General features: G+C 50.2%; 1 protein-coding gene across 4 annotated transcripts in view; it reads right to left on the bottom strand.

Annotated features, from left to right (window-relative positions):
• LSP1 (lymphocyte specific protein 1) overlaps positions 1–25,250 on the bottom strand; it is a 48,414-nt gene that overhangs the window by 10,052 nt on the left and 13,112 nt on the right. For all 4 annotated transcript variants that reach the window (XM_063158656.1, XM_063158655.1, XM_063158657.1 and 1 more), the window contains exons 2-10: positions 13,742–13,894; positions 11,537–11,626; positions 7,767–7,950; positions 6,688–6,816; positions 3,565–3,608; positions 3,312–3,393; positions 2,823–2,963; positions 1,965–2,045; positions 978–1,092 (exon numbers count right to left, since the gene is read on the bottom strand). In XM_063158656.1, coding sequence (XP_063014726.1) covers positions 1,003–1,092; positions 1,965–2,045; positions 2,823–2,963; positions 3,312–3,393; positions 3,565–3,608; positions 6,688–6,816; positions 7,767–7,950; positions 11,537–11,626; positions 13,742–13,894 — 994 coding nt within the window. In that variant the 3' untranslated portion in view covers positions 978–1,002. The remainder of the gene's footprint in view (positions 1–977; positions 1,093–1,964; positions 2,046–2,822; positions 2,964–3,311; positions 3,394–3,564; positions 3,609–6,687; positions 6,817–7,766; positions 7,951–11,536; positions 11,627–13,741; positions 13,895–25,250) is intronic.

Here is a 25,250-nt window from a genome sequence, read left to right on the forward strand (position 1 = left end):
ACAAACAAGCCTAAACAAACAAAATGCAACACTCAGAAGCCAGCTCCTTAAGGATGGGAAGGAGGGGAAAGAAGGAACACAAGCCCCAGAAGAATTCAGAAACAAAAGGTGTTTTGTAGCAAGCAGAGCTATTTTAACCTTGGCAATCAAATAAAGCTTCTTTTTTATAGTAGGAAAAAAAAAGGAGAATGAGCTTGTTTTCATCCTCAACTTCCTCTCCACTCATCGTGCCAGATGCTGCCCAGTTGGATCCAACCAGTTATCACCTCCCTCTACACCATTCCTCCTTATTGCCACAGCCCTCTGCTATCATCCACTCAAGATAACACCAGGATATCTGTGAGCCCGAGCACAACAGGAACATGAGAGCCAGAGGCCATTTCTAGAGAGCACAGAGACAGACCCAGCTCTGCCTTGCCCTTGCTGCACACCAGAGAGCAGTCCTTTCTGCTCTGTTGTTCTACCCAGTACAGCAGATGTGCACATCCTTCCTGCTACAACCTTATTATAGACTGGTTCCAAGAGGTTACTGAAGTCATTAAAAGTCTTCTCCCTGATTAATTCAGTAAATCTGGGAATTAAACCCCAGAAACACTTGAATTTCGGTAGTACATCAGCCAGAATGATCTCCTGCTATCTCTCTCTACTCCTTGCAACTTAAGAGAGCATAAGGAAAGACAGCAGATAGAGACCATTCCTTTGAACTAGGAAAGGCAGACACATCTTCACCCCCACAGCAGTAGCTAAGGGACTTGCCCTGCAGATTAAACTAACAGAGGTATCCAGCAGCATCAGAAAGGCAGAGACCAAAACAAACCCCTGCTGGGTACCCACTCTGTTCCAGCCCAGTCAGGCTCCAGCTGTTCCCATAGAGCACCTTCCAACTCACCCCAAGTGCTGCTGGCAGAAACAACCCCAGCATGCTGCCAGAACAGCCCAGGAGGTTGTTACACAGAGCAGAGCCATATCCCACCTACCTGGTTAATGAGTTCTCCAGACACACTATTGCTCTGCAGCATCGTCTATCAACACCTTCTTGTACTGGCCATGGCCTGTTGCAACAAACTTGTACTTTTTGCCAGAAGGAATGGACTGAACAGGAGAGAAAGGAAGAGCCAAAGTCAGCCTTTTTCTCTGTTAAATAGGCAGTCAAAAATCAAGTAACTGAAGCCAGAGGTGCACATGATACAGTTTGCCTTTAATCCCAGAGGGCTCAGAGACAGCCCATTCTGTACTGTCTTCCTGCCCCCTTCACACAAACTCTCTGCACAGACCCATCACCACCTTCTGTAAGCATGAAGCAACACAACAAGAACAGGATATGCAATAGGAAAGCAAATGCAATGCAGGCATTGCGAGGGAGGGCTCGTCTAAGAGCCCAGACCCCCAAGCCAGGGTTGTTTTATCCATGACAAGAGACTGTGGGATTTGCCAGGTACTGGCAGTTTCAGCACAGCAACTGACAAGATCCTTTGATATTCCTCTCCCAGCCTAGACAGTTTGAGCAGTAGCTGCTTGCTGCATTTTAGAAGACATTTCCACAAACATTCCTGCAAAACCCCAGATCCATCTGCAAGTGATACTGTCTTAGGTTCAGTTCCACTTAGTTTTGCATGTTTTGTTTACTCTCAGTGCCAAAAAGCATAACAAGAGCAAAATTACTCAAATTTGCAGCTCCATTTGAGCCTAGAATGCTGTGACTCCTAGAATGGGCTGAGAACAACATGTATTCAAGAGACCTTTCAGAATTACTGGATATAAAATATTTTTGCCCCCATTTTCACCAGAGCTGAACCAATAGCAATTCACTGCTAGGAAGAGCTCTTAAGCATGCAATTGCATGGACAGACACAGGTAGCCCTTGTCCCTACAGTACATCATCTTCTCAGTACTGCCAGCCCAGCCACCAGCTCTGTTCTTCTGCAGCAGAGCAAGTGCTGTCACACTCACAGACACCAACTCACCTTGACACTGCTCTCAGGTTTGGGATTCCCCTTCTGTTCCCAAAGGCTTCTTTTACTCACGATGTCTCCAGCCACAATATCCTGAGAAAATGATGCTTTCATTACCCTTCACTGCTAATGCTGTGAACGTGTCTTTGTCCACATCCATTTCCAACCCACACATCTGACCTCCTTTTTTTTATTTATAATATCACATCTGACCTAAAACAGCTGCTGCTAAAACCCATGACTGTGAAAATGTCTTCCTGTTCCCAGCGTACCCTATGTTTTCCTATCACTCTTCCACAAGAGTCTGAATTAGCTCCAAGATGTTTATTTTCTTAAGTTTGTTAACTATTTAGGACATGTAAACACCAAGGCTTCTCTACCAAAAGGAATTCTGCTCTCATAAACAGACTTGCAACCAACATATTAGAGAATCAGCCTCACCCACAACAGCCAGAAAGTGAAATCACTGAGAGCACTACGTAATGCTCTCTGCATTTTCCAAGTTTACAACATTTATCACCTTGGTACCAGATGCAAGGTCATGCTTGACAACTCAGCCCAAGCCCCTGTAGGAGACATGCATTCTTCTCCCCAGCAGCTAATTTTATTTCCATTTCAAATCAGAGCTTCAACCAGCAGCACAGAGGTTTTCCTGCATGGACCACCAAGGAACAACTGGGGACCGTGTCAGAAAAATTGCATCTCCAAGGTGCAAAGCCTTACAACACAATGGAAGATCTCCAATAGCGATGCCTTTGGAGTCTGGAAGCCCCACAACAAGATGCACCAACAGGATACACAAGGACAATGCACACTGTGCCCAGGGACCAGTCCCTGCCCCAAGCAAGGCAAGTCCCCCAAGGGCTGTACCTTACAGGCTGAGGGCTTCACAGCAGACTGGGCTGTGACCTCCCCAGTCTCCCAGAGGCTTTTTGTGCTGGCTACCATCATGCTCGTGGTGGGAAGGTCGAGACAGGGCTGCCGCACAGGTTTTGGAGCCTTTGAGGAGGTCTGGAAAATAAATGGAGACAGTCTGCCATCAGAGTGTGCCTCTTGATTATTTTTATCCTTGGAGATAAGGGGGTGTAAAAGGAGACTTGTAGAGTCCTACTAGTTCCTGTCAGATACTCCCACTCTTTAAGCAGAGAACACAAAAAAACAAGCACGGGACAGCTTGCCAAAGAAACCTACTTTATGCTGTGGAGGGACACACAGACAGGGGCAAGGAGTGCTCCCACCCAAGGGAGGACAATTTAGCAATCATCTCACACATGGTAAGGCTGAGAGGCATGGTGGGGGAGCAGCACCAGCACAGAGGGCTCCTGGGAGGGTGGGGGCACAGACAGCACAGCAACCCACCTCAATAGCCTGTGTGTACTGCTCCAGCCTGTCATCGATCTTGGACACCGGGAGAGGAGGCTGACTCTTCTTTATGCTGTTGCTGCAGAACAGAGAGGAGGATTAAGGTGTTCCCCCAGTGCCTCAGGCAGAAGGGAGGACTTGGTGAGGCACAGGCAGCCCGTCACTGCTGCCATTCCCCAGAGCAGGGCCTGCTGACCATCTCCCTCGGCAGCAAGGGCCCTGCCTTGCCCTGAGGCCAGCCCAGAATTACCTTTTCTGTATCGAGCGGTTCAGCGACTCAGTTCTGTCCGTGAGCTAAAGGGGACAAAGAAGACAAAGATATGACTTCTGTCCAGGGACCTCGGATGGATGCAGGTCACCTTAGCTGACCATTTCTTGGCCCTCATCTCTCACCCATATTTTGGTTAGAAATGACTCACTCAGCCCCCATGCTCCCCTACAGATCAGACACAGTGAGCATTTCTTCTTTCTTCCTTCTTTCCAAGCAGGGGAAGAAAATCCCAACCAATTTCAGGGGCAAACCAACCATGTGTAAAGTGAATGACAGCTGGAACACCAACCAAAACCATTTCTTCTACTCCCTCTGGTGAAGGAGAAGGTCTCTCTCAGACCTTTGGTCTCCTAGCCAGACACAAAAAGGAAAATGGCAAGTACAGAAAGACAAGGGGGAAAACTAGAGACCACATGTGTAGAAGAGAAGCCAAGCATGGGAGCAGCACAGGCATGGGTTAGGTCAACTTGTCCACACCAGAGAAGCACACAGACAGGGCAGATCAGCACATGGACCCTCCTTTGAGGCAGCTCTTTATGTCAAGCCATGAGGAAAAAGTTTTGCACCAGAGGCTCCTGTGCAATAACTCCTTGGCCAAGTCAGGAAGGCAAGCAAACACTTCACAACCACTGCAGGAAAGGAAAGCTGAAATGTTGCTAAACCTTGTGCCTCTTTCATGCCCCAGAAAACAAGCATACAGAGACAAAAATCACCTTGAAGCCAAAGGGGGGCTTTCTTAACACCAGCTCCCACAGAGTCAAGGAGCAGCAACCAAGTAAAAAGGAGCCTTCTCCCCCTCTAAAACTGCTGCCTGTGCCACAGGAAACATCACCTACCAAGTTAGCAGATAAAAAACAACACTAAATGATCCTTTAAGATGCTTTCAGGATGCATCTTAAGGTCCTAAATTTCAGCTAAACACAAGACAAGACAGTGTCACACAGAGGACACATTCACCAGCTGTGCCCAGGAACACGAGGCCATTAGAGAACAACCAAACAGCGCAGCCCTGGCTAATAGAGATGACCTAGGGAGAGCCACTCTGCAGGGTCCCCCACAGCAGCACAACAGAAGGCAGCTCTGTCTGCAGGGCAGGCTGTCCGTCTGTCTGCTGCCAGCTCTCTCCTCTGCTCGCTGCTGCAGGAGCTGCTGCTTGCCTCTGAGCCATGACTCAGAGATTTACCTTGCTCACTGATGGGCAGGCTGGTACCTGACAGGGCACAGCACCAGCCTGAAAGGGGAATCTGGTAGATCTTGGCCTCAGCTTCCCAAACACAAGTACATGTCAATGGGAAAAAGCCCTGCCCACCCTGCCAGGGAGATGGGGTGCAGGTGCAAACCATACAGAGGCACTTTCTGAAAGGTTATGAACAAACACCAGGTGAAGCACAGAGGGGCCCAGAAAGAGCTCAAAGTAGCAATGTATGACAGTCTAGGGAGGAACAAACTTTCACTGTGCTATTTGGAGACCACCTGCCCCCACCCCTGGCCTTTCCTGGCAGCAAGAATTGAGCATTTCCCTGGTCCCAAGCACTTTCTGAAGGCCAGGAGAAACCACAGCTGCTCATCCAACCAGCCTCAAAGCTCAGGGCCCACTAGCAGCCTGTGACAAAACAAGATTGGCACAAGACTTGCCCCTCTGAAGCCCTGACACCCCACCACCAGCCCGCCCCAGGTGTGCCCCCAGCTTCAGCAGCCACATCTGGCAGGGGCACACAGCACTGACTGCAGGTGCTTTTGCCTTTCTGCTACGAGCAGGGCTTCTGCTGAGCTTCCTGTGCCAAAACACCTTCCTGGTGGCCAGTGTGCTTAGCACTCAGTGCTCACAGAGCCCTGCTAGCTGGGGTGTAAAGATTAGCCTTCCTTTGGAAAGATTCCAAGCGCAGATTTTTCCCGAACAGTTTTACATCCAGCTTAGTGTGGGGGTGAGCTCTGACATCACCACTACAAAACAGAGACTGCATTTCTAAACCTTTCCCTGGGATAATCCCAGCAGCTAAACTGAGGTCAAGAAGCTATGTGTGTTTTGGGGCTGTAAAGACAGAAGGTTCAGCACATAAAAGCTGCTGAAAGCATTTTCCACGTTTTCCCACCAGCCCCACTTCAGGAATACGCTTTGGCTACCCCCACCTCTTTTCAAATCTGGCATTAGCACCCAGCCTGCATCCACACCTACTCTGTCTCCCCTCTTTTAATTTGACTATAAAATGGATTCTCCACTAAGAGCAAGAACCTGATGGCTGTAGAGGATGAAACCTTCATCTTGCCATCTATTTACTGATGCAAAAGAAAGTACTCACACAATCATTCCCACTCAGGAAATGTTGAGTAAATACCACAAAAACTAAATTTAAAAAAAGCAAAGCTAGCTCCAATAGCAGATTAACAGGCTGCACAGACTCCTCAAGACTCCTCACCATCTCCCTCACTGCTACAATCAAAAAGGTTGGGGCTTACAAAGGCAGAAAAACCCATTCAGTACAGAAACACTTATCTGTCTCTATTGTATTCAAAAGCACACATAGAACTGAGGATTTGTAGTAAATGCAACACAAGTCATAAGATGCAATTCAGGTGGTGTTAATAATGGGAGTGTCACAAAGAGCACCAATGCAAACAGATGTGATTGGGAAGGACACAATGCTTCAGAGATCAGAAATCTCCATTTGTTTAAACAACTTGAGTCATAGATTTTGTTTTAATTAAGAGAGAAAAGCCACTGTTTCAGTTATTGGGGCTTTTTCCCTTTGGAAGGGAAATTTCATTAAGATCAAGTTCTTGTGAGTTTTGTTAAAGACTACACCAGTTGAAAGCACAGCTATCTCAGTATCACAATATTCCCTGGAGCCCTCAATGAGCTTTACACTTTTAGAGTGATGCTACAGCCTCCAACAGCTCAAGCAGGCAAAGCAGGAGCAGAGGAAGCTGACAGCCATGAAAGATGAGGCAAATGGCTCAGGTGGTTTGTCTCAGCTGGCAGCAGGATGGATAACAGGATTCACGCCCCACACTGCTGTAAACCCTGGCTAATCTTTCCTCATCGTTGGTTGGGTCCTTGTTGTGACAGTTCTCACACATCCAGAGGGGCCCAGGAGCACAAACCTTTGTGGAGCACACTACAGTGTGGTCAGAGCACAGCTCCTCCTCCTCCAGGCTGGCAGGGCTTGGGGCCTTCTGGCGTTTCTCTGGCGCTTCCTCCTTCTCTCCATCATTTCGCCTTCTCTTCTTTTCCTGAGTGCAGAAAAAGAACAAGCCAGGAAGTGAGCTGGTCAAACTGCTTTTTATGCCACAACAGTGATTTTTCCCTGTCTCCCAGGCTTCCTGCTCTACACTAAATAAACACAAAAGCACAGAAACTTTGAGTTAGCATTATCTAATTTGGAAGCATTCAGGAAGAAGCTCATATGTCATTTGGAAGGGAGGGTAGAAATCAGGAATTTTGAAGGTCTGAGATTCCCAAATGGTATGAAAAGGGGTCCTGGCATCAGTTATAAAGATCTCTTACTGCAACTGAGATAGGAAAACATTAATTCCTCATTTAGAGGCCAAAAGGAGGGAGACAAGCTGCCTTTAGAATAAAGGGCTTTAAAGGGTAACACAGTTCAAATACAAACATCTTACTAACCTTAGCAGTCAAAGTCCATTTATGACAAATGATATTTGAAATTCAGGCCCCTGACTTGCACACCACTTGAATTCCAGCCTTGTCTCTCCCTCTCCCTCCCCTTAACCAGGAATTATCAGAACAAAAACACCTCAGCTGGGAGCAATGCAAGGCTAAGAGGTCTATCAAGACAAAGAATTCCAGAGGTGTGATAAAGGCTGGGGAGAGAAAAACAAGCAGTATAATTTAGATTTGAGTTCTCCTGTGAAGCTACTCACTGCCCACAAAGCCACAGGAGAAATAACACTTTCCTCCTCAGTATGACAGGGACATGGCAAAGCCACCACAAACTCTGAGAGCAAGCACACTCCCCTCACAAAAGGGCAGAGGCTGCCTGCAGTGACCACAAGAAGGCACAGCACACAGGTAAAAGTGGCACCAGCCCCAGGTTATGCCATGAAAGCACATCTAATGTCTGCTTGGGCTCAGCTTCCAGCAGCAATGCTGAGCCAGGACATGGGAGAGCAGCCCCCAGCATCAGCTCTCCAGAAAGGAGGTCAGCTCCTCCTGACCCCACCTCTTGCTCAACTTGCTCCTCTTCCTCCTGCTCTTGAACCTCTTCTTCCTCCTGGCACAGCCTCTCTTCCTCTCTGATAACCATATTCTCCTCTGGGCTTTCCTGATCCAGCTGGATCTGCTCCAGTTTGACTTGAGCTTCTCTCACACCACTCTCCTCTTCTTGGTAGGACTGCCTTGGAGACCTGCAGATGGGGAGAGATCAAGGAATAAAAGCACAGTTATGAGCCTACAGACACCATGAGGTACCTCACATCTCTAGAAATCCAATGTTATCACTTCCCCAAGCCTACAGCATGCTGGGTACTGCACACCAGGGCTCACAGCCAGTTCCTGGCACGCAAATGCAACAGCAGTCACATCTCACTCTCCCCACTTTAAGTGTCCAAGAGTCAGCTCAGCTAAGAGCTGTGGCAGAGCTGAAGGGATCTGCATGTTACCAGCAACATGAAGGGCCACAGGAAAGCAGTGAAGAGCTCTCTGCTCAAACCCCTGCCAGAGAGGACACTGCTACCATGATGTGGTGCTGGCCCAATTCCCTGCCTGGCTACAGCTAAAATTCCAGGTGCACCAGCACATCCTGCAGCCAAACACAAATCTGATGCTGCCCCCATGGTTCCCAGCACTAATTCCAAGTGGGGCATGCACTGTCACCATCGTATTTTCTGGAAAAATCTCCTTCCGCAGGATTTCACTCCTGGGAAAATGAGAAGCCTCAGAGAAAAAGAAAACAATTATCTGATTTGCTTATTTGCTTTGCTGCTTTGGAATGTGTTTGGACACTGTTTACCAACAGGTGATTGTTTCATTGGTTTCATGTGAATTGTTTTTACTTAATGGCCAATCGTGGCCAAGCTGTGTCAGGGCTCTGGAAAGAGTAATGACTTTTCATTATTTTCTTTTTAGCTTTCTGTAAGTATCCTTTCTCTATTCTTTAATATAATTTAGTATAGCACTCTTTAATATAATGTGGAATCATAAAATAATAAATTAGCCTTCTGAGAACATGGAGTCAGATGCATCATTCCTTTCCTCCTCTGGGGAACCCCGCAAATACAGGAGGGCACCAAACACAGCCCTGAACTCATCTTTCACATTAGCAGAGTCTCTTGCTGCAGGAGAGCCCAACCAACACCACAAGAGCATGCTTCTCAAGCTGGAGCTGAACTCCAGGGCAAGGCTGCAGAGCCACTCCCCTGGAATCACTCCATGGGCAAGGCACAGTGCTTCACCAGCAATGCTGTGCTGACACTCGGTCCCAGGCCTCAGTTTTGCCCACTGGAAAAAAATGACACCCCTACTCCCATCACTCATCTCATCTCCCAGCAAAAGAAAGGAGTTCCAAAGCAGATGGGGTCACCCCCTGGCTTAGGGGCTTAAAAGCCACAAGGGGTTTGGTACAAGAGAATTGCTGCAGGTCTCCAAGGCTGCAAGAGGAGACCCAGGAGCATGTTTATGCAATCAGCTTTGCAAGAGCAGAGCAGGCCTTGCCTTTGGGCACTGGGACACTGGAGTACAGAGCCTCAGGACTCTCACTGGCTCACAGCCACACACCAAGCTGTTATTGCCATCTTCCTTTCCCCAGCCAAAAGAGCCTTCTCCTCCCACCTAATTCTTAGAAAATTGCCTGGCTAGAGAGAGCAGGGCTAGAGAGCTGGCTAGCAGGCAGCTGCCAAAGGGCAAGGCTGACTCACTACCCCTCCCTCAACAGGCAGCACCAAAACACAAACACAAGTTCCAACAAGACCTTTCCACCCACCCCTCTGCTGCTGGGAAGGCAGCTCACAGTTCAGCCACCATCCAGCTCTCCACACTGACTACATGGGGAAAAAGACAATGCATATGCTGGCTCACTTGACTTGTTTCTCACCAAGAGCAAACAGGCTCTGAGGGCCCAGGAAGCTTGCAGCTCTCCACCAGGATGGCAGCAATGTCTCCAGCTCAAGTGCAAGCTCATGTTAAAAATTAAGACCAGCAAACACAGTGCAGCCTATGGGATGCCTTTCACACCACAGCAATCCTTTAGGGGAGGTAGCTAAGCTGGCACAGCTTCACCCCCTTGCACACAGCTGATAGCATGGATCTCCTACCTCAAAGAGGAGAGCCAGGACCAAAAGAAGGAATTGATAACATTGGATTTCTAGAGGTGTGAGGGCCTTAGCATCAAGGCCCTCAGGGCTTGCAGGACCTGGTTTGGTGCCATCCAACAGAGAGCATCTATCTCCATCCACTCTTTCACAGCCACCACTTAAAACCCAGGATTTGCTTCATCTCCAGTTCAACAGGAGAGAAGGGAGTTGGGAAGGCCTAAGCACAGCACTGCTTGTCCCAGCACAGGGAGAGACACAACCTACCTGTGGTCACAACACACTCCAGGCTGCCCCTCGGATGAAGGAGAAAGCTGCAGCAAGGACCTCACAGGGCACAGTCCCTGCTGAGAGGGCAAACCCAGCCTTTGCAAAAAGCTCACAGAGCCCAAGCTCCTCCAGCTGCCTCTCCCAACCAGCCTGCACCTACAGCTCCTGCTTTTAAAGCATCACCTCTCCCTGATGGGCTTCACCTGCCATGAACACCACCTCCCCTGCTCAGCTACAGGACAAACACATCAAACCACAACAAGAAACACCTGGGGAGGATAATGTTAATTCCAACTAATTCCCTTTTGAAGGCCAAGGAGGGAAAAGCAGTAGCCTTTCTTTCCAGAAAAGCTCTTTGCAAGGGGAGCTGGAAAAAGAGGCAGCAAACCAAAAAGCAGATGATTTCTAATTGCTCCCACAGATGTTATAACTACGTTGTGCTGGGCCTTGGAGGTGCTTGAGAAGTGCTTGTGGGGTCAGGGCTGCAAAGGTACAGTTTGCAATGTGGTTTAGCCACAGCATTTGGAGAAAAGTAACAAAACTCTGAGCTTGTTTTTATTTATTCAGCAGTAAATATTAATCTTAAGCATTTTTTCAGTCACAGAATAGTTTGGGTTGGAAAGGACCTTTAAAGGTCATCCAGTCCAATCCCTCTGAAATGAGCAGGAACCTTTTCAATCAGATCAGGTTTCTCAGAGCCCAATCCAACCTGACTTGAATGTTTCCAGGGAAGGGGCATCCACCACCTCTCTGTGCAAAGAATTCCTCAGGGTAAAAAAGAGGCTGCGTCAAAAATTCCCAACAAAATCAAGCTGCCAAGAGAGCTGAGTCACAGAGTTCATGTGCAGGTAGGCAGGGTCCAAGGGAAGTGGTTAAGGCAGGAGTCTGGTCTAGTTCTGTAAGGGAGGAGTGATGGGAGGGCTCTTTGCTGCCTTTGCTCTTTGCTGTTTTTCCCTGCTCAAAGAGGAGTAAGGCACAAGGTGGGCTGGGGCCATAACACCCACTATGCTGACATGAGCCAGGAAGCAGCAATAACTTAGAACAGCTCTCTAGGCTGGCCTGGATTATGTTAGAGACCATTTCAGCCCCTGCAGCAGCTCAGGTGGCTTAAATCTGCTGTTGTCACTCCTCCAAACCCAGGAGTCCTGGCAGGCTGCCACTGCTTGGAGCACAAAGCTCAATCCAAACACCCCCAAAGCCCGGGGCCGTCCCTGAGCCATTCCCCCCTGGCAGCCCAAAGGCAGGCAGAGAGCATCTGTCCCAGTGCTGTGGGGCCTGCTCTGTCCTGCTGGTGCTCCACACTCTGGCCTCATTCTTACACGTGCTGGACCTGACCTGGGGCTGCTCACCCCTCCTCAGGGACAGTCCTTTAGCTGGGAACACCCTCCCCTTGGTGCATCTGTGTGCCACCCACCTCTGCTTGCGCTGCTCCAGCTTCTGCGACCAGTCACTGAACCCCTCGTCTTCTTCCAGCTCCGAAGTCCCAGATGGCTTAAAGTCATAGCTGAAACACAGCAAGAAGGAAAATTGGCATGAGAGGCATGCAAAAAGGCCTAAACCAGGCCTGGAAGAGCCACAGCCCGACACAGTCCTTCTTTCAGTTATTCCATTCATTCATCTCTGGGTGAGCTGCACGGTTGAAGATAGCCATGGCAAAACCATCCCAGCATCTGTGGCCCTGGCCACAAGTGTGTGCTCAGGCTGACAGAAAAGCTCCCAGGGAGCAAGGGAGACTGGCTGAATGCTGTCAGAAAACTGGCTGCTTCCCCATGTCCCTCTACAAGCCCAGCCCCAGGAGAAGCACAAAGCCAGCACAGCCCCATCATCATCACTTCCGCTGATGTCCATCCCTCTGGCTCCCAAAACCATTCTTTTTCCTGCAAACCCTCTGTTCTCCTATCTCTGGCTTTCTTTAGTGGGGGTAAGGGAGAGCAGGAGGTTCACTCTGTCCCTTTGGAGCAAGGAAATGCAAGGGTGGGTTTGAGCTAAGGGGAGTGACATGGATAGGAGTTCCAGCGTGGGAAGAGCTACAGGAAGGAGGGGGCAGGATTTACACAAGAGAGAATGAACCTTTTCAGAAGATTAATAGCCAGGGCTGACCCTGGCTGCATGAGCAAACCCAGGTGGCTGTCAGCAGCTGTAAACAAAACCAGGGAATGGCCAGAGGAGGAGAAACATCCCTGTGGCTGAGCCTGGCCTAGCAAGCTTTGGCATCATGGAGCAGGGAGCAAAACCCTTCATTTGAAGAGTTCTTGTCATTGTCCTCTTAAGCACTCAATTGAATTTGGGCAATGGCAATGGTGCTGTGCCCATGCCAACAGGACTGGAGCCTGCAGGCTGGGTCACAGCACACTGCTCTGGGCCTGAGGCTGCTCACAGAACCAGCCAGCAAACAGAGACCAGAGATCTCATCTGCTGCTTTAAAGACCTTTTCAAATTATTTCCTAGCCCCCACGTGAAGGGGGGGTTTGGAAAAGCTAATGACTATTATTACTTTCCAGACCTTCTGTTTGCTTTTAGAGCAGAACTGCAGCAGCTTTGTCTGCAGAACTGTGTGTATTTCCACAAAAGATTGTGAAGGTGTTTTGCAATGCTTTTATATTATTAAAAAAAAAAAAGTCCTGAATAATTTTGGAAGTATCTTGGGAAGAAAAAGATCTTTTAATGGGAAAAAAAAAAGTTTTCATAAATAACTTTTGCTTTTTTCCCCAGTAAAATGAAGATGCTGCTTCTCGGTGACTGTAACTCCAAATCCTGCCACCACTTTTCCATTGTGTTCAATAGATTTAGAAATAAGTTGAACACATAAGCAGTGGTAAGACTGAGGACTTGAGACAAGAATTTGGCAATTCAGCGTGCAGACTAGTTTTTGTGCTAGCCCCAGTGCTGCACAGCATCTGGACTGCTGAACCATGAACGTGGGGAGGCTGCAGCAGAATGTGCTGTGGGATGCTGGGGACATCATCCTATCCCTTCTCCAGGTGTTTCCTCTTTGACAGCAGAGAGCTCAGCCTCTCCATAAAAGTCTCCTGAGCTATTTCTACCTAGGACTTGCCCCATTAAAGCACGAAGTTAATTTTAATCCTTGGAGCTGTGAACGGCACCAGCTCAGGTGCTGCTTCATGCTTCTCAGTGCCAGGGCAGCATCCTCTGAGGGAGGAATGGGAAGCTTAGCCAGGATAGGTGATTGCTTGCACTGTGATCTGCCTGGCATTGTGCATCACCTCCTCAGCCACATCTGTCTTTGCACGTATCAGGAAACTCCATTACTTTTGGTGTAGGATGACTCCCAAGTTGAAATTTAACCAAGCACTGAAATCACTGGCAGTGTGGGCTCCCTACCAGAGCCCAGCCTGCCCCAAGCTGTCCCAGTGTAAACTCTCAGGGCAGTAAAACCCCCAGCCTCCAGCCAAGAAAACAATCAAAGCAGGACTTGTGAGGTTTTCTGCCCTAAAAAGAAAGCACACTATTTGCTAGTGTGCGCTAAATCCAGCCCAAACCTGTGAGAGCACTGCCCCATCTTCCCCAAACACCAGGGACACACACTTGGGGCTGCAGGAGGGGTTTGCTGCAGGGAAAAGGAGTGTTGCTGAGGGATTTATCCAAGTGTATTTCTTACTGGTTTTGCTGTGCCAGAGCAGCACTCTCCGAGCAGGGCCCAGTGCCGTTCAGGCCCTCCTCTGCCTGGGACCGCAGCTGCTTCTCCCGCTCCCGCCGCCGCCGCTCCCTCGCCGCCTCCTCCTCATCTTCCACGCTCCACTGTGCTGTCAGCCTGCCAGGCCAGAGGGAAAACCCATCGTTAATGCCATCAGGCAGTCCTGTGAAACCTGGTAACAACCCTCTGAGGTGCCTGGGGTCCCCCCAGCAAGCAGGAGCCTTCTGCAGAGGAGCACTCCCACCTCGAGCAGCGATCCTTCAAGTGGCATCCTCACCTCCATCAGCACAGCTCCACAGTGGGACTGACTGATGGGCAAGGACAAGGTGGGACACAGGCACTGGGACAGACACAGGAGAGCCTGCAAGTCTCTAGAAGGAAGATGTGGTACATTTCCTCCTCCCACCTGCCTGTGGGATGAAGCCCACTGGAAAGCATCATTCCCCGCAAAAACAGGTTTGCACCCCACCTTTGGAAGGGTTTGTAAATGGTCCTGCAATGCTGCAAGGTGTCTGAAGGGTTTGTAAAGGGTCCTGTAGTGCTGCAAGATAGCCAACACCGTCATCTCAAGCTTTGGCCCACAGAAGGCAAGATCTGTACCCTGGGGATGTTTCCTTAGGCAGTTGAGCTGCTCCTGCCTGACCAGGAGCCACGGAAACTGCAGCGGATGGCAGCACCTATGTCCTGCCCTGCTCTGCCCTGCCTGGCTTCCTGCCAGCCCTGTGGAGAAGAAAAACCTGCCCTGGCATCTCCCAGACATCTCAACTGCTGCACAATAATGCCTCTGTCAACACAGCAGCCTCCTGCATCCCCAAGGAAGTGATAAGGCGGATGCCACATTCCTTCTCTGGTGATAACGCCAGTCCAGGCGCTCCCCACGTGGGATCGGCTTCTGCTCCACTGGCAGCACCAGCTGAGATTCAGGCAGAAAGGGACACACCATGAGGTGGCACCACTCACCCAAAGGGCCTGTGATGGCAGCTGGAGCTGGGCAGGTCTGACTGGGGCACACAGAGCTGATGCTGGGGCAGATGCCTCCTCACCCCACTCAGGCCTGGCTCAGCCAGGTCCAAAGCAGACACAACAGCTGTTTCCCCCAGCATTTTCAAGCCTGTTTACAGAAATGTCTTTGAGGAAGGCACACACATGGGAGCTGGGAAGTCGATCTCCCACCAGCAGCAGGACCCAGACCAACCTGCACTTCCTCACCCCAGAAATATCCTGAGGACCACAGTCCTCTTAGGATGAACCTGCTCAATGGGAGATACAGTGCAACATCACTCACACTGGAACAAAGAGCCCGTGGAAGGGAAAATGAGGAAAAAATCCGAAGAGAAATGCCTTAGTTGAGACGTGTTTCAGCCCAGATTGGGCGAATGAGGGATAGGTTTCAGCTGGCCCCAGGAGTGCCACTCTGCAGCCTGCCCAGCTTTGCTCTCAGTCTGGACTCTGAAGCACGTGAGAGGGCCTCACTTCACCATGGGTCTCACCAAAAAGCTGTTTTCTTTTAAACTTCAGGGCAGATACCTCCCTATCCCAGCAATGGAGGGGGTGAAAAAAGCCCATTGGGATTAATTGATGAAAAACATAGCCTTTCTAATTACACTGTGAACCTTGTTAGCCTTTCCAGGGAAGATTCACTCAGAGCCTATTTTACTCTGCAGTGCGAGCAGGACTGTTGAGCTTAGCCCCAGTAGCATCCCTTTGCACAGTGGTCCCACCACCAGCCTGTCAGGAAGCTGGGGATGACTCCAGATCACTGCCCTCCCAAACTCCCACCTGCCCCAAGGCAGCAAAGCCAGGCTGTGAGCCCAGTGAAGAAAGGCTGCCCATGACTGCTGTGCCCACAGAGGAGCAGGGAACAAAGCAGACCCCAGGACTAGCCCAAGAGAATGCTCCACTGCCGTGTAGTTACTGCCTGCCTTATTTTGGGTGGGGTCTTTCTGCAAGCACCAAATTCAGCTCTTTCCCTTTTTACCCCATCATCGCCCCTTGCCACCTTGGTCTCCATGAGGAACAAAGCAGACCCAGACCCGAGCCTGAGCTCCCCTCCTCCCTTCCCTACTCATCCCACACTCCTATTTATTATTTTTCCTCAGGTTCCCATAGAAACCCTTGTCTGTGGACCTGGCAGGAAGCCACCATGTTGTTGTTGGTTTTTTTTTTTTAATATATAAATGAAGTCATTCATTAAACTCTGCCATGATCCCCCTCCCTTGTGCGACAGCTCCAGATAGTCTCCAATTTGGAAAGGCTCTTAACCCCCTCTGGCCCGTACCGCCCCAGTTACGAGAAGCAAAGTCCACGTTCATGCCAGAAAAAGTTAGATTTTGATTAAAATCTTTCACTCCTTCCTCCAGTTCCTTGGGAAACTGCTTCAGAGGCGGTGCTCCACCAACACCCCCAGCTTGGCCAGGGTGCTCTGGAGGAGGGGGGATCCCTTCTGAACCACATGAGCTTTGCACAGTGTGAGAGCAACACTGGTTGGCAGCCCTCTCCCTTTCCCAGTTGGATGTGACTAACTCTCTCCCCATGACCTCACCGGCTCGCTATTCTGTCCCTGCATCCTTCCCTCCGAGCACGCTGAGGACAGAGCCGGGGGCGACCGTTCTGGGGAGAAGGATTTTTCTGCAAAAGCAGAGAAATAACTTTCCCAGCTCCCCTTGCCACAGAGCAATCCAGCTTTGCCACAGAGCAATCCCAGCTTCCAGGCTGCCCGCTGCTGTGCTGGGATGTGCCTCAGACACTCTGAGCATCCTGGGGGGGGGCTGTGATGCTGGGAACACCATCCCTCTGCTCAGCAAAAAGGGCTGCAGATAAAGCCCCCACGGATTCAAAGATACCAGCACACTCCAGCAAACACCTAAACTGAATTTATTTTCAGATTCTGAGCTCTCTGTCATGCTCAAACAGGCTGGTAGGGGAGGGAGGTTTAATAAGTGATGCGTTGGGGTTCAGTAATCATACTGACAAGCAGAGGAAAAAGGATGATTACTTTTGGACTGACCTAGCAGCACAAATATTTGTCTTTAGTGAAAAACAAACAAAACAAAATGAAGCAAAAAAACACAAGCGAATGAGAAACTAAGCCTTGCCAAAGTCCTTGCGTTTGGGTCAGCTACAGGGGTTTGTTGGACCCCAGACAAAATGTGCCATTTCAATTTGGACAAGCACAAGTGTGAGCAGGGGGTCAGCTGTTAAATTGCCTTTCGAAGCAAAAAGGTGGAAAGATTTAATTTCCAAATGGTTCCATTTACTAAAAACAGGGCCATGGTCTCCCGTTTGCTCTAATTGTTCACAACCACATTCAGTAACTCAGCGTGCTCAGCCCACAGTGGTATTTCACAACCGTCTTTCCCAATCCTAGAAATAATTACCCAGTGCTTCAGGATCAGGCTGATCCCACGGATCTTCACCTCCAGCCAGCACTGCCCCAGGTTGGTCCCAGGCTGGGGAGGTTTGGGGAAGAAGCAGACTCATAGCTGCCAGTGGGACCAAGAGTTGTCAACTTCATTTCACCCATCACAGGATGGGGAAATGGAAAGCAAGACTTGAAGCTTGAGGAGCTGCAAGATGAGCTACAGCATGCTACAGTCCTGAATCCAGACATCTGCCTTTATAAAATCCCTCCATAGAGGAATTTTCATGCAATGTGAAGGAAATTCATCCCCTTAAACAGACTTCAGTGTGACTGGAGAAGGGAGGAGAAAAGGCAGAGAGACCTCAGTGGCCCCAGCAGCCCAGAGCTGTGGCAAGATTTGCTCCAGCAAGAGCTCATCACAGGGCTGGGTCATTTCTCTTACATGATCCCTACATCTCTGCCAACAACTTTTGGACATCTTGGTTGAGCCAAACACGCTTTGTGGAATGGGCTCCTCTCTTCCTGAGGACATCCTGCAGGCGTGAGGATGAGCTGAAAGCACCTTGGTTCAGCTGTGCCCACAGAGACATTGCCCTCCAAGCATTTGGAATGCTCAGATTTCTGCTCTGACCCTGCTGCCTGTTTCACATCCAGCTCCTGACCTCACCTCCCTCCGGACCCCCAGCCACGGGAGGGGCTTTATTTCTGTTTGCACCACAGAACACCTCTTCCTGCAGCACAGGCACCCACACTGTGGCTGACCTGCTCCACAGGGCCACAAACGCCCACTCCAGACAAGCCAGCATGGCTGGGAAGGTCACGTTTCCTTTGGGCAATTCCTCACCAGCACTTGAGGAGATTTTAATATTCAGGCAAGGGAAATTTCTGGCAGCAGATGAGCTGTGTTTAAGGGAAACTCTGCAGACTCGAGGAGTCTTTTGCATGGTTGACGGCTCAAAGGAAGCTTTGCTGGCCCAAACCCAACCTTCAGCACTAAAGCTAATTCCAGAAAGGAAAATCAAATGCCTCCCAGAGGCTTTGGGCTTTGCAGAGCTGCGCCAGAAAAATCAGGAACCCTCTACCAACCCACTGGACATTCCTGTCTCCTGAGCTCACCAGAGTACCAGGCCAGGAGTGTGTTGGCTTTGGTTGCCACCTCTGTTGGGTAGGTTCCCCCACAAAGCCAGGGCACAAGAGGAAAGAGGTTTGGGGAACAGGATGTAGGAGGAGCCAGGTACAACCCCAGAAGATACATTACCCCATCCCCTGTGAAAAACCCAGTGTCCAGCACAGCTGGAAATATCCCCTGGGAGCTGCATGAATTAGAGGAGAACTGGGAAGGGCGGCCATCCCATCTCCTCGCTGTTGAGCTTCGGGAAAGGGACATGCCAGAACCAATGCAAGGGACCTTCCCCTTCCATGCAGCCTGCACTGCCCTGTCACAGTGCCAGATAACACATCAGTGCAGAACATGGCCTAGGAGCATCAGCAAGTTCATCTGCTGCTGGGCAGAGCTGCCAGGCTTTATTTCATATTGCATTTATCACACATTTAGAAAGGGCCCTGACTGCTGGCAGGAGACGTGCAGCTCACCCTGTCACACGAAAGAGAAGAGGACACCCTCTGAAGGCTACAACTCTCTCACCCACTTGACCTTCTGCCAACAAATTAATCACTTATTAGTGGCATATAATGGCTCTGTGTGACTGAGTCAAGTATGCTGAAATACAGATAAAGCCTCCACTCATGTCACTCAGGACCACTGGTGTCAGGCCACCACAGAAGTCATGGGTTTCCATGCCTTAGGAGTAACGTGGCTGGACAGCAAAGATTACAGCTGGGTCATCACCCCTCTGAATAAGGAACAGCGTGAAGATAGCACTACAATACAGGGAGACTGAGAAAAGAAATAAAATCAAGGATTATTATGTCACATCCTGAAGTTTATTTCAGCCTCGCCTCGGGAGAGTTATTCTAGCTCTGAAACAGCAGCGTGTCAGTCAAAGGCAGCCAGAGATACTCCACAAGCCTCTCCCTCCCATACATTCATGTAATTCCTCAGCTGCATTGCTCCGTTCAGAGCCCAGGCTACAGAGTTTGAACAAGAAGGGGGGCAGGGGGAGAGGGAAAAATGCATCCATGTGCTTCACCCTCAGCCTTGTTCTCATACCAAGCTTCCCCACCCCACACGTAGCTGTGCAGTCTTGGCCACATCTCCCCATTTCTCCTGTAAATCACAGGTCACCTCCAGGATCTGAACAGCAGGATGGAGCTGCTTCACACCCAGGAGTGGCCACAGAGCCCATCTCCACCTCCTGCTAGAACTCTGGGGCTGTGGAGAGGCAGCACGTATGGGGTGATAAGGACACACCAAGGCATCTGAACAGAACATGATACATCCCAAACTTTCATCAAGCAGAAATAGAAGGAAAACCACATTTAGCATCACAGAGTCCTATCTCCCTCTTAAAAATAAAAGCAACTCTTCTTTTTTCAAACAGATCTTGGATTTCCTCTGCCCAAGCACATCCCTTTTTTGCCCTGAGAAGGATGTGCAGATGGACAGCCACACATACATGTGCCACATATAAAACTCTGCCTAGTTTAGCCTTCATTAAATCCCCTGCAAAGATTGACCTGTCACTGTGGCATGACAGGCAGGGAAAGCCCCAGGATGGTAATTTACTGCTTCCACCAGCAAAACAAGACACACTTGAGAAAGCTGGTGGCAAATGGCAGGAGCAGACCCTGGAGGAGGGATGAAAGCAGGGCTGGTCCTTCATCATGAGTGTCCTCTGTCCCCTCCTGCCGCTCCCAGGACTGTGGCTCCAACAGGGTGCATGGAATGCTCCATGCTCCCAGACACCATAGGTGATGCACAACCCCTCACAGAGGCACCAGGCAACCAGGGGGAACAACTGTTTCTTTTTATTATTATTGATTTTAATCACGGCAGACAGAACCCAAACGAATCGGCTCCAAGATGATGAATTGCACCCTCAGGACCGCGGGTCCTTAGCACACATATCGGCTGGTGCAGTCGGGTATCAGCATCACCGGCCAGGAATTTGGCAGGGGGAGGAAAGGGCTTGAGCCTGAGCCCTCCCAGCCCTCCACTGCATTCAGTAGGTGTGAGAAATCAGTGCTGGGTACGACCTCGAACCACGGCCCTTTCTCACGGTCTCTCCATCTCAGCCCGAAGGTTCAAGGAATTTGAGGGTTTTTTCTACAGGGCAGGAAGTCTGGCCTCTGTTTTTGCAAGGGAGAAGCATGTCAGAGGAGAAAATAGACTTGCCAAAGAGATGCAGACTGCCTTACCCAGCTTTTGTATTTTATCTTTCTCCTCCTTAAGAGGGAAGCAAGACTCCACAGCCTCCCTGCCTCGGCCACAGTCAGCCAGCATCCTTCTTGACACACTCCTGCTGGAGAACAAGTCTGAGCCTAGAAAGGTGAGCAATTGCCTTATCCCTGCTGCTTCGAGCCGGGATTAAGAGCAGGATTTGATTCAGCGTGGTGTTTTACAGCACAGCTGGCTGAGCCCTCCCTCGGCAGCCCCAGGGTGCCTGTCTGTCCCCGCTGTCCCCAGCAGCAGGAGGCAGTTTGCTGTCTGAGCAGGGACAGGAGGCCGTGAGAACGCTGCTGCTCCATCCCTGGGACAGCTGAGATCTCCTCCTCTATGGCCATCACTGAGAGCTGTGCTGCAGCAGGAACCAGAGCAGCAGCAAGCCTTTGCTCCCTGCTGTGCTAGGGCAGCATCTTCATGAGGAAAAGAGTCTTTGCCCCAAAATACTGATCCCAAAATCCCGTGTTTGAGGGCATGGCACCCCAGCTTCTTGCTGTGGCACTTGGCAGCCCCAGTTGCCCTTTGCCCACCACAGAGCTGAGGGATGGTCCTGAATCTATTTGATGCTCCATCGGAAGAGTTAGAAATGGAGGGAGAAGGAGAAATAAAAAAAATCTGGAAGCTGAAAATTAGTTTCTAGATACCATCCCAGCTGGTGTCTCAGGCCTCAGCTTCTCCAACCAGTGCCCCTTCTAGCTGAGCCATGCTCAGATACACATGGTGGTCCTTCTCCACACCATCAGAGGATGCCAATGACCTGTGGTTGCAGCCCTGATGGGCTCAAAGGCTCACTACAGCTTCCCAAAATTTCCATGGGCTCAAAGTTCAGGCCCTGAACATCCAATTACTTGAGAGCAGGTAAAAATCTGGGTCAGGCCAGGCTAAAGGCAAACAAAACCCATGCACTGGTTTCTGGGAAAGGTCAATGGTAGACGGAGTTCTGACAAAACAAACCCCAGGGCTGGAAAAAATCTGGGAATGGATCCACAGAGTGCTCAGAGGGGACAGCTGAGCTGCTTCAACCAGAGAGAAAGGATGAGCTGTTATCCTTGGGGTGAAAGCTGAGGGTGGGCACTCCACAAGGCACCCAGGGAGGGACCAACCCACCACACACTGGCTTAGCCCTTACCCTCACCCTGCCCACAGCTCAGCTGGGCTGCAAACCCCCACGCTCCTCCTGGATGCAGAATATGGTGGCATCACCCTGGAAGCAGCTGGCACCACAGAAGGCACCCTGGGATGTGGAAATCCCCCAGGTATGTCATCAGTCAGGCCCAAAGGGCTCTCCTGGATGCTCCTCCCTGCCAGCAGCCTCTGCTCATGTCTCCCTTTCCATCTGCCCTCCATTTGTGGGGTCCACCAAGGTGCCCATCTGTTCTGCCCTGGCCATGCCAATAGGGCACAGAGGGATAAAAAAATGAAAGCCACTAATAAAAACACCAAAATAGGGAAGACTCAAGAAGGGAAGCACCACAGGCTCCTCATGACACACTGAGGCAGCATGGCAAAGCACGAATCACACTGATGAAGGCCCTGTGTCCCCTGGTGTCCCCATGCAGGTATCCCTCCCTTCTCTTCCCACACAATTTCCCTAATGGCTCGTTCCTACATGGTTCAGTTTCCCCATCTTCCCCTAAAGAGCTGCCACACTTCTCCATAGCAGGAATTCCTTGCTCCCTACACCTCTCTGGGAGCCAGGGAGCCAAAGCAAAGTGGTGCTGCAGTAGCCCCTGGAGGCAGGAGCTATCTCCCAGGCAACAAACTGTGCCCAGACCATGTCCTGGCATCGACCACACACTCCCCCACCCCACAAAAAATGTTCTTCCCCTTCAAAGAGCCATCCAGCCCTCCCAAGTGCTTCCAGCTCCTTGTTCCCAGCTCAGCACTCAGGAGGTCAAGACAAAAATACTGGAGTAGCATCTTCCCTGCTGAGACACATCCTGGCAAGCTTTGGGAAACATCGAATGCAGGCAGAGAGGAAAGCATCCTGCAGAGCTGGGCAGAGCCCCCATATCCTGATCAAACTAAATATCACACTCATGACACGCACCAAAATCCAAGTTCAGGGAATTTTAAAGCTACCATAGTGCTGAGGAACTCCATGCATCACCAAGAGCATTGCTTGGAAATGCAGTAATGTGTTGTAGGGAGAAAGAAGGGGCCCTGCAGCAGCTCATGGGTGCTGGACATGAGTGCTGGAGGTGGCACTCATCACATACGGCAGGCCAAAACACAGCACTGTGCAAGATTCATTTCAGATCTCACATTCTGGCTTCCCATGTTAATGACTCCACAGAAGATAACAAAGCAAAAATCCCATCCTACAGAGTAAATAATTAGCTCTATCCCACGATCAAATTTTCTGACTTGTTTTCTTCCCCTGAGCTTTTTCATCCTCAAGATTCGCCTCCCTTTTCCCACAGAATTATTTGTACTTCAAGCTCCATGGCATTGCAAAGACATACAATTAGAGACACTGGTTTATTTGTTGCTCTGGAGCAGCCATGCTCTGGAGCCCCTGTGCTGGCCAGGTTGTGCTGGGAAGCAAAGCGGGGTTGTAGCATGTAAGAACACTGTCCCTTTTCCCCAAGAACAAATCACAGCTCGCTTCCTAATGGCACCCCAGATTCAGCCACAAGCTGCCACCTCCCTGCCCTGGCAGTTATACTCTGAGAGAAAGGTTCAAAGATTAAAGAGACAAGAGGAGCAGGGCTCCCAGCTCTCATCCATGTGCCCACACACTGCATCCCAGGGCAGCACATCCCAGGCAGGCACCCAGAGCCCAGAGATGGGGACACCACTGCAGCAAGCCACCACAGCACCCAATGGGAGCAGTGTCAACCACAAGGCCCAATAATCCAGTTCCAAGGAGCAGCACAGCTGCTTCACAGAGAGAATGATTTGTAGGTTAATTAAACAGCCATATTCTTTTGTGAAACACTTCAGGCTCGATAAATAGAGGGAGAGTAAAATTCCAGCAGAAGCAGATAATGAACTGAATGAATCGACATGACAGGTGCTGGATCCCTATCTTATTTATAGGAATTCATTAGAAGGATAAGGAGAAAGAGATCGTGATAACAAGATAAAGTGGCTCATGTTTGGAGAGGACTTTAAAAAAACACAAAGCCTTGTGGGCGTGTGAGGGATCATTGCTGTAAGCGCGCTACAAAGGGAGAAATATTTCCCCAGTGATGTCCTGATAGAGAAACTATGCTGGACAAGGGGAGTGCCTGGGCACACGGGCCAAAGCAGGGAAGGTAGATAGCCCTGCAATTGCCCATTCTTCTCATACCTTTCCCAGGCAATTACTGAGCCACTCGTGCTCTGCAGCTGCAAGGCCTCACCCTGGGCCCTTTTCAGCCTCCAGCTTTTCAAATGTCAATGGAACGTCCCTGCCTGCACCTTCTGCAAAGCCACTGAGGAAGAAGGAGGGCTCATTTTTCCAGCCCACCTCCTGGCTGGAAGGTGAAAGATGTTTCCTTGAGCCCTGGCTCAGTGCTTCAGCCTCCAGGTGTCTCCAACATGCCCTAGGGATCCCAAGCACACCAAACCACGCCAGAGCACCACGTGCACTAAGCCTGTCAGCAGTCAGTGGAAAAGCCATTTATTGCAAATCTGACTCCTGGGACTGATATGCAGGTGATGCTTCACCCATGGCCCCCTTTGTCTGAAATGCTGGGGTTTTGTATCAAGCACAAGGAAGGATGCTTAAAGCATTGGGACTCAGCACTTCAACTCCAAATCCACAAGACTTACACTGGTTTCAGCTCAGGAACCCTTAACCCAGCTGTTGGGCAGCTGGCCAGCAGCTCCTGTAGCTGAGCAATGCTCAGAGAAGGTAATTCCCTGGTTATCCCTGCTGTTGCCCTGCAGCAGGAGCAGCCAGGTAAATCCTGACACCACAGTGATCTCCCCAGGGCTCGTGGCTATGGCTCTGAGTTGCTGTTCTCACTGTGTGCTCCAGCTCTCCAAAGCACTCAGACACCCCAGAGGAGCCCAGCACTACACAGTGTAACCACTCTGCTGCAGTCACCTTGGGACAGAAAAAAGCAGAGCACAGCAATCTTGACAGCAACATATCTTCAAGGCAGGAGCCTCAAGCCATTCACTAAAAGGGCTCCTTCCTTCCTGCAGCCAAGCGGGCAGGACTTGCAGAGCCAGCCCCACAGCTGATCTCTGGAACTCCAGGAGAAACTGCTCCAGGAGAAACATACAGCTGCAAAATGGGCTATGGTGTGTATGGAGCAGACCCTGCCTGCTCCACTGCTGAATCCTGTAGCATAAGTGAGGCTTTTTGTGGGCAAACCATGGAAATCCCTCACAACCCACTCCACGCCTCATCTGTAAGCAGAACTGGGAAACACAGCCACAAAGCTAAACCTCAATCAATTAAGTGTAATAACCCTACTCAGGGAACATGTCACCTTGTAAAAAAGTCCCTGTGAGTCTCTGGGACACCAAAAGTCCCTTATCCAAAGCAGGAGGAACTTGGAAATGTCACTCAGGATGGAAAACACCCCTGGTTTAGGCTGTGCCGTGAACAGTCCTCTGGACACCCCTTTTCTCTGAATGAAACACATGTGCTTCCCCTTGCTCCCCCCATCTGTCACCCTGCAAAATAAATTGCTACCCAGCTGTAAGCAGGCGATCCCCACCTCAGTTCATTTCCCTGGCCCTCCTCAGTACCAGCTGGCCCCAAATCTGAGCTCATCCCTGCCTTTGCACACCCCAGAGGTTTCCCTACCCCTCGCAAGCTGCTGACAAAG

This window comes from Melospiza melodia, chromosome 6 (assembly GCF_035770615.1).
Source record: "Melospiza melodia melodia isolate bMelMel2 chromosome 6, bMelMel2.pri, whole genome shotgun sequence".
In the NCBI taxonomy this organism is placed as follows: domain Eukaryota; kingdom Metazoa; phylum Chordata; class Aves; order Passeriformes; family Passerellidae; genus Melospiza; species Melospiza melodia.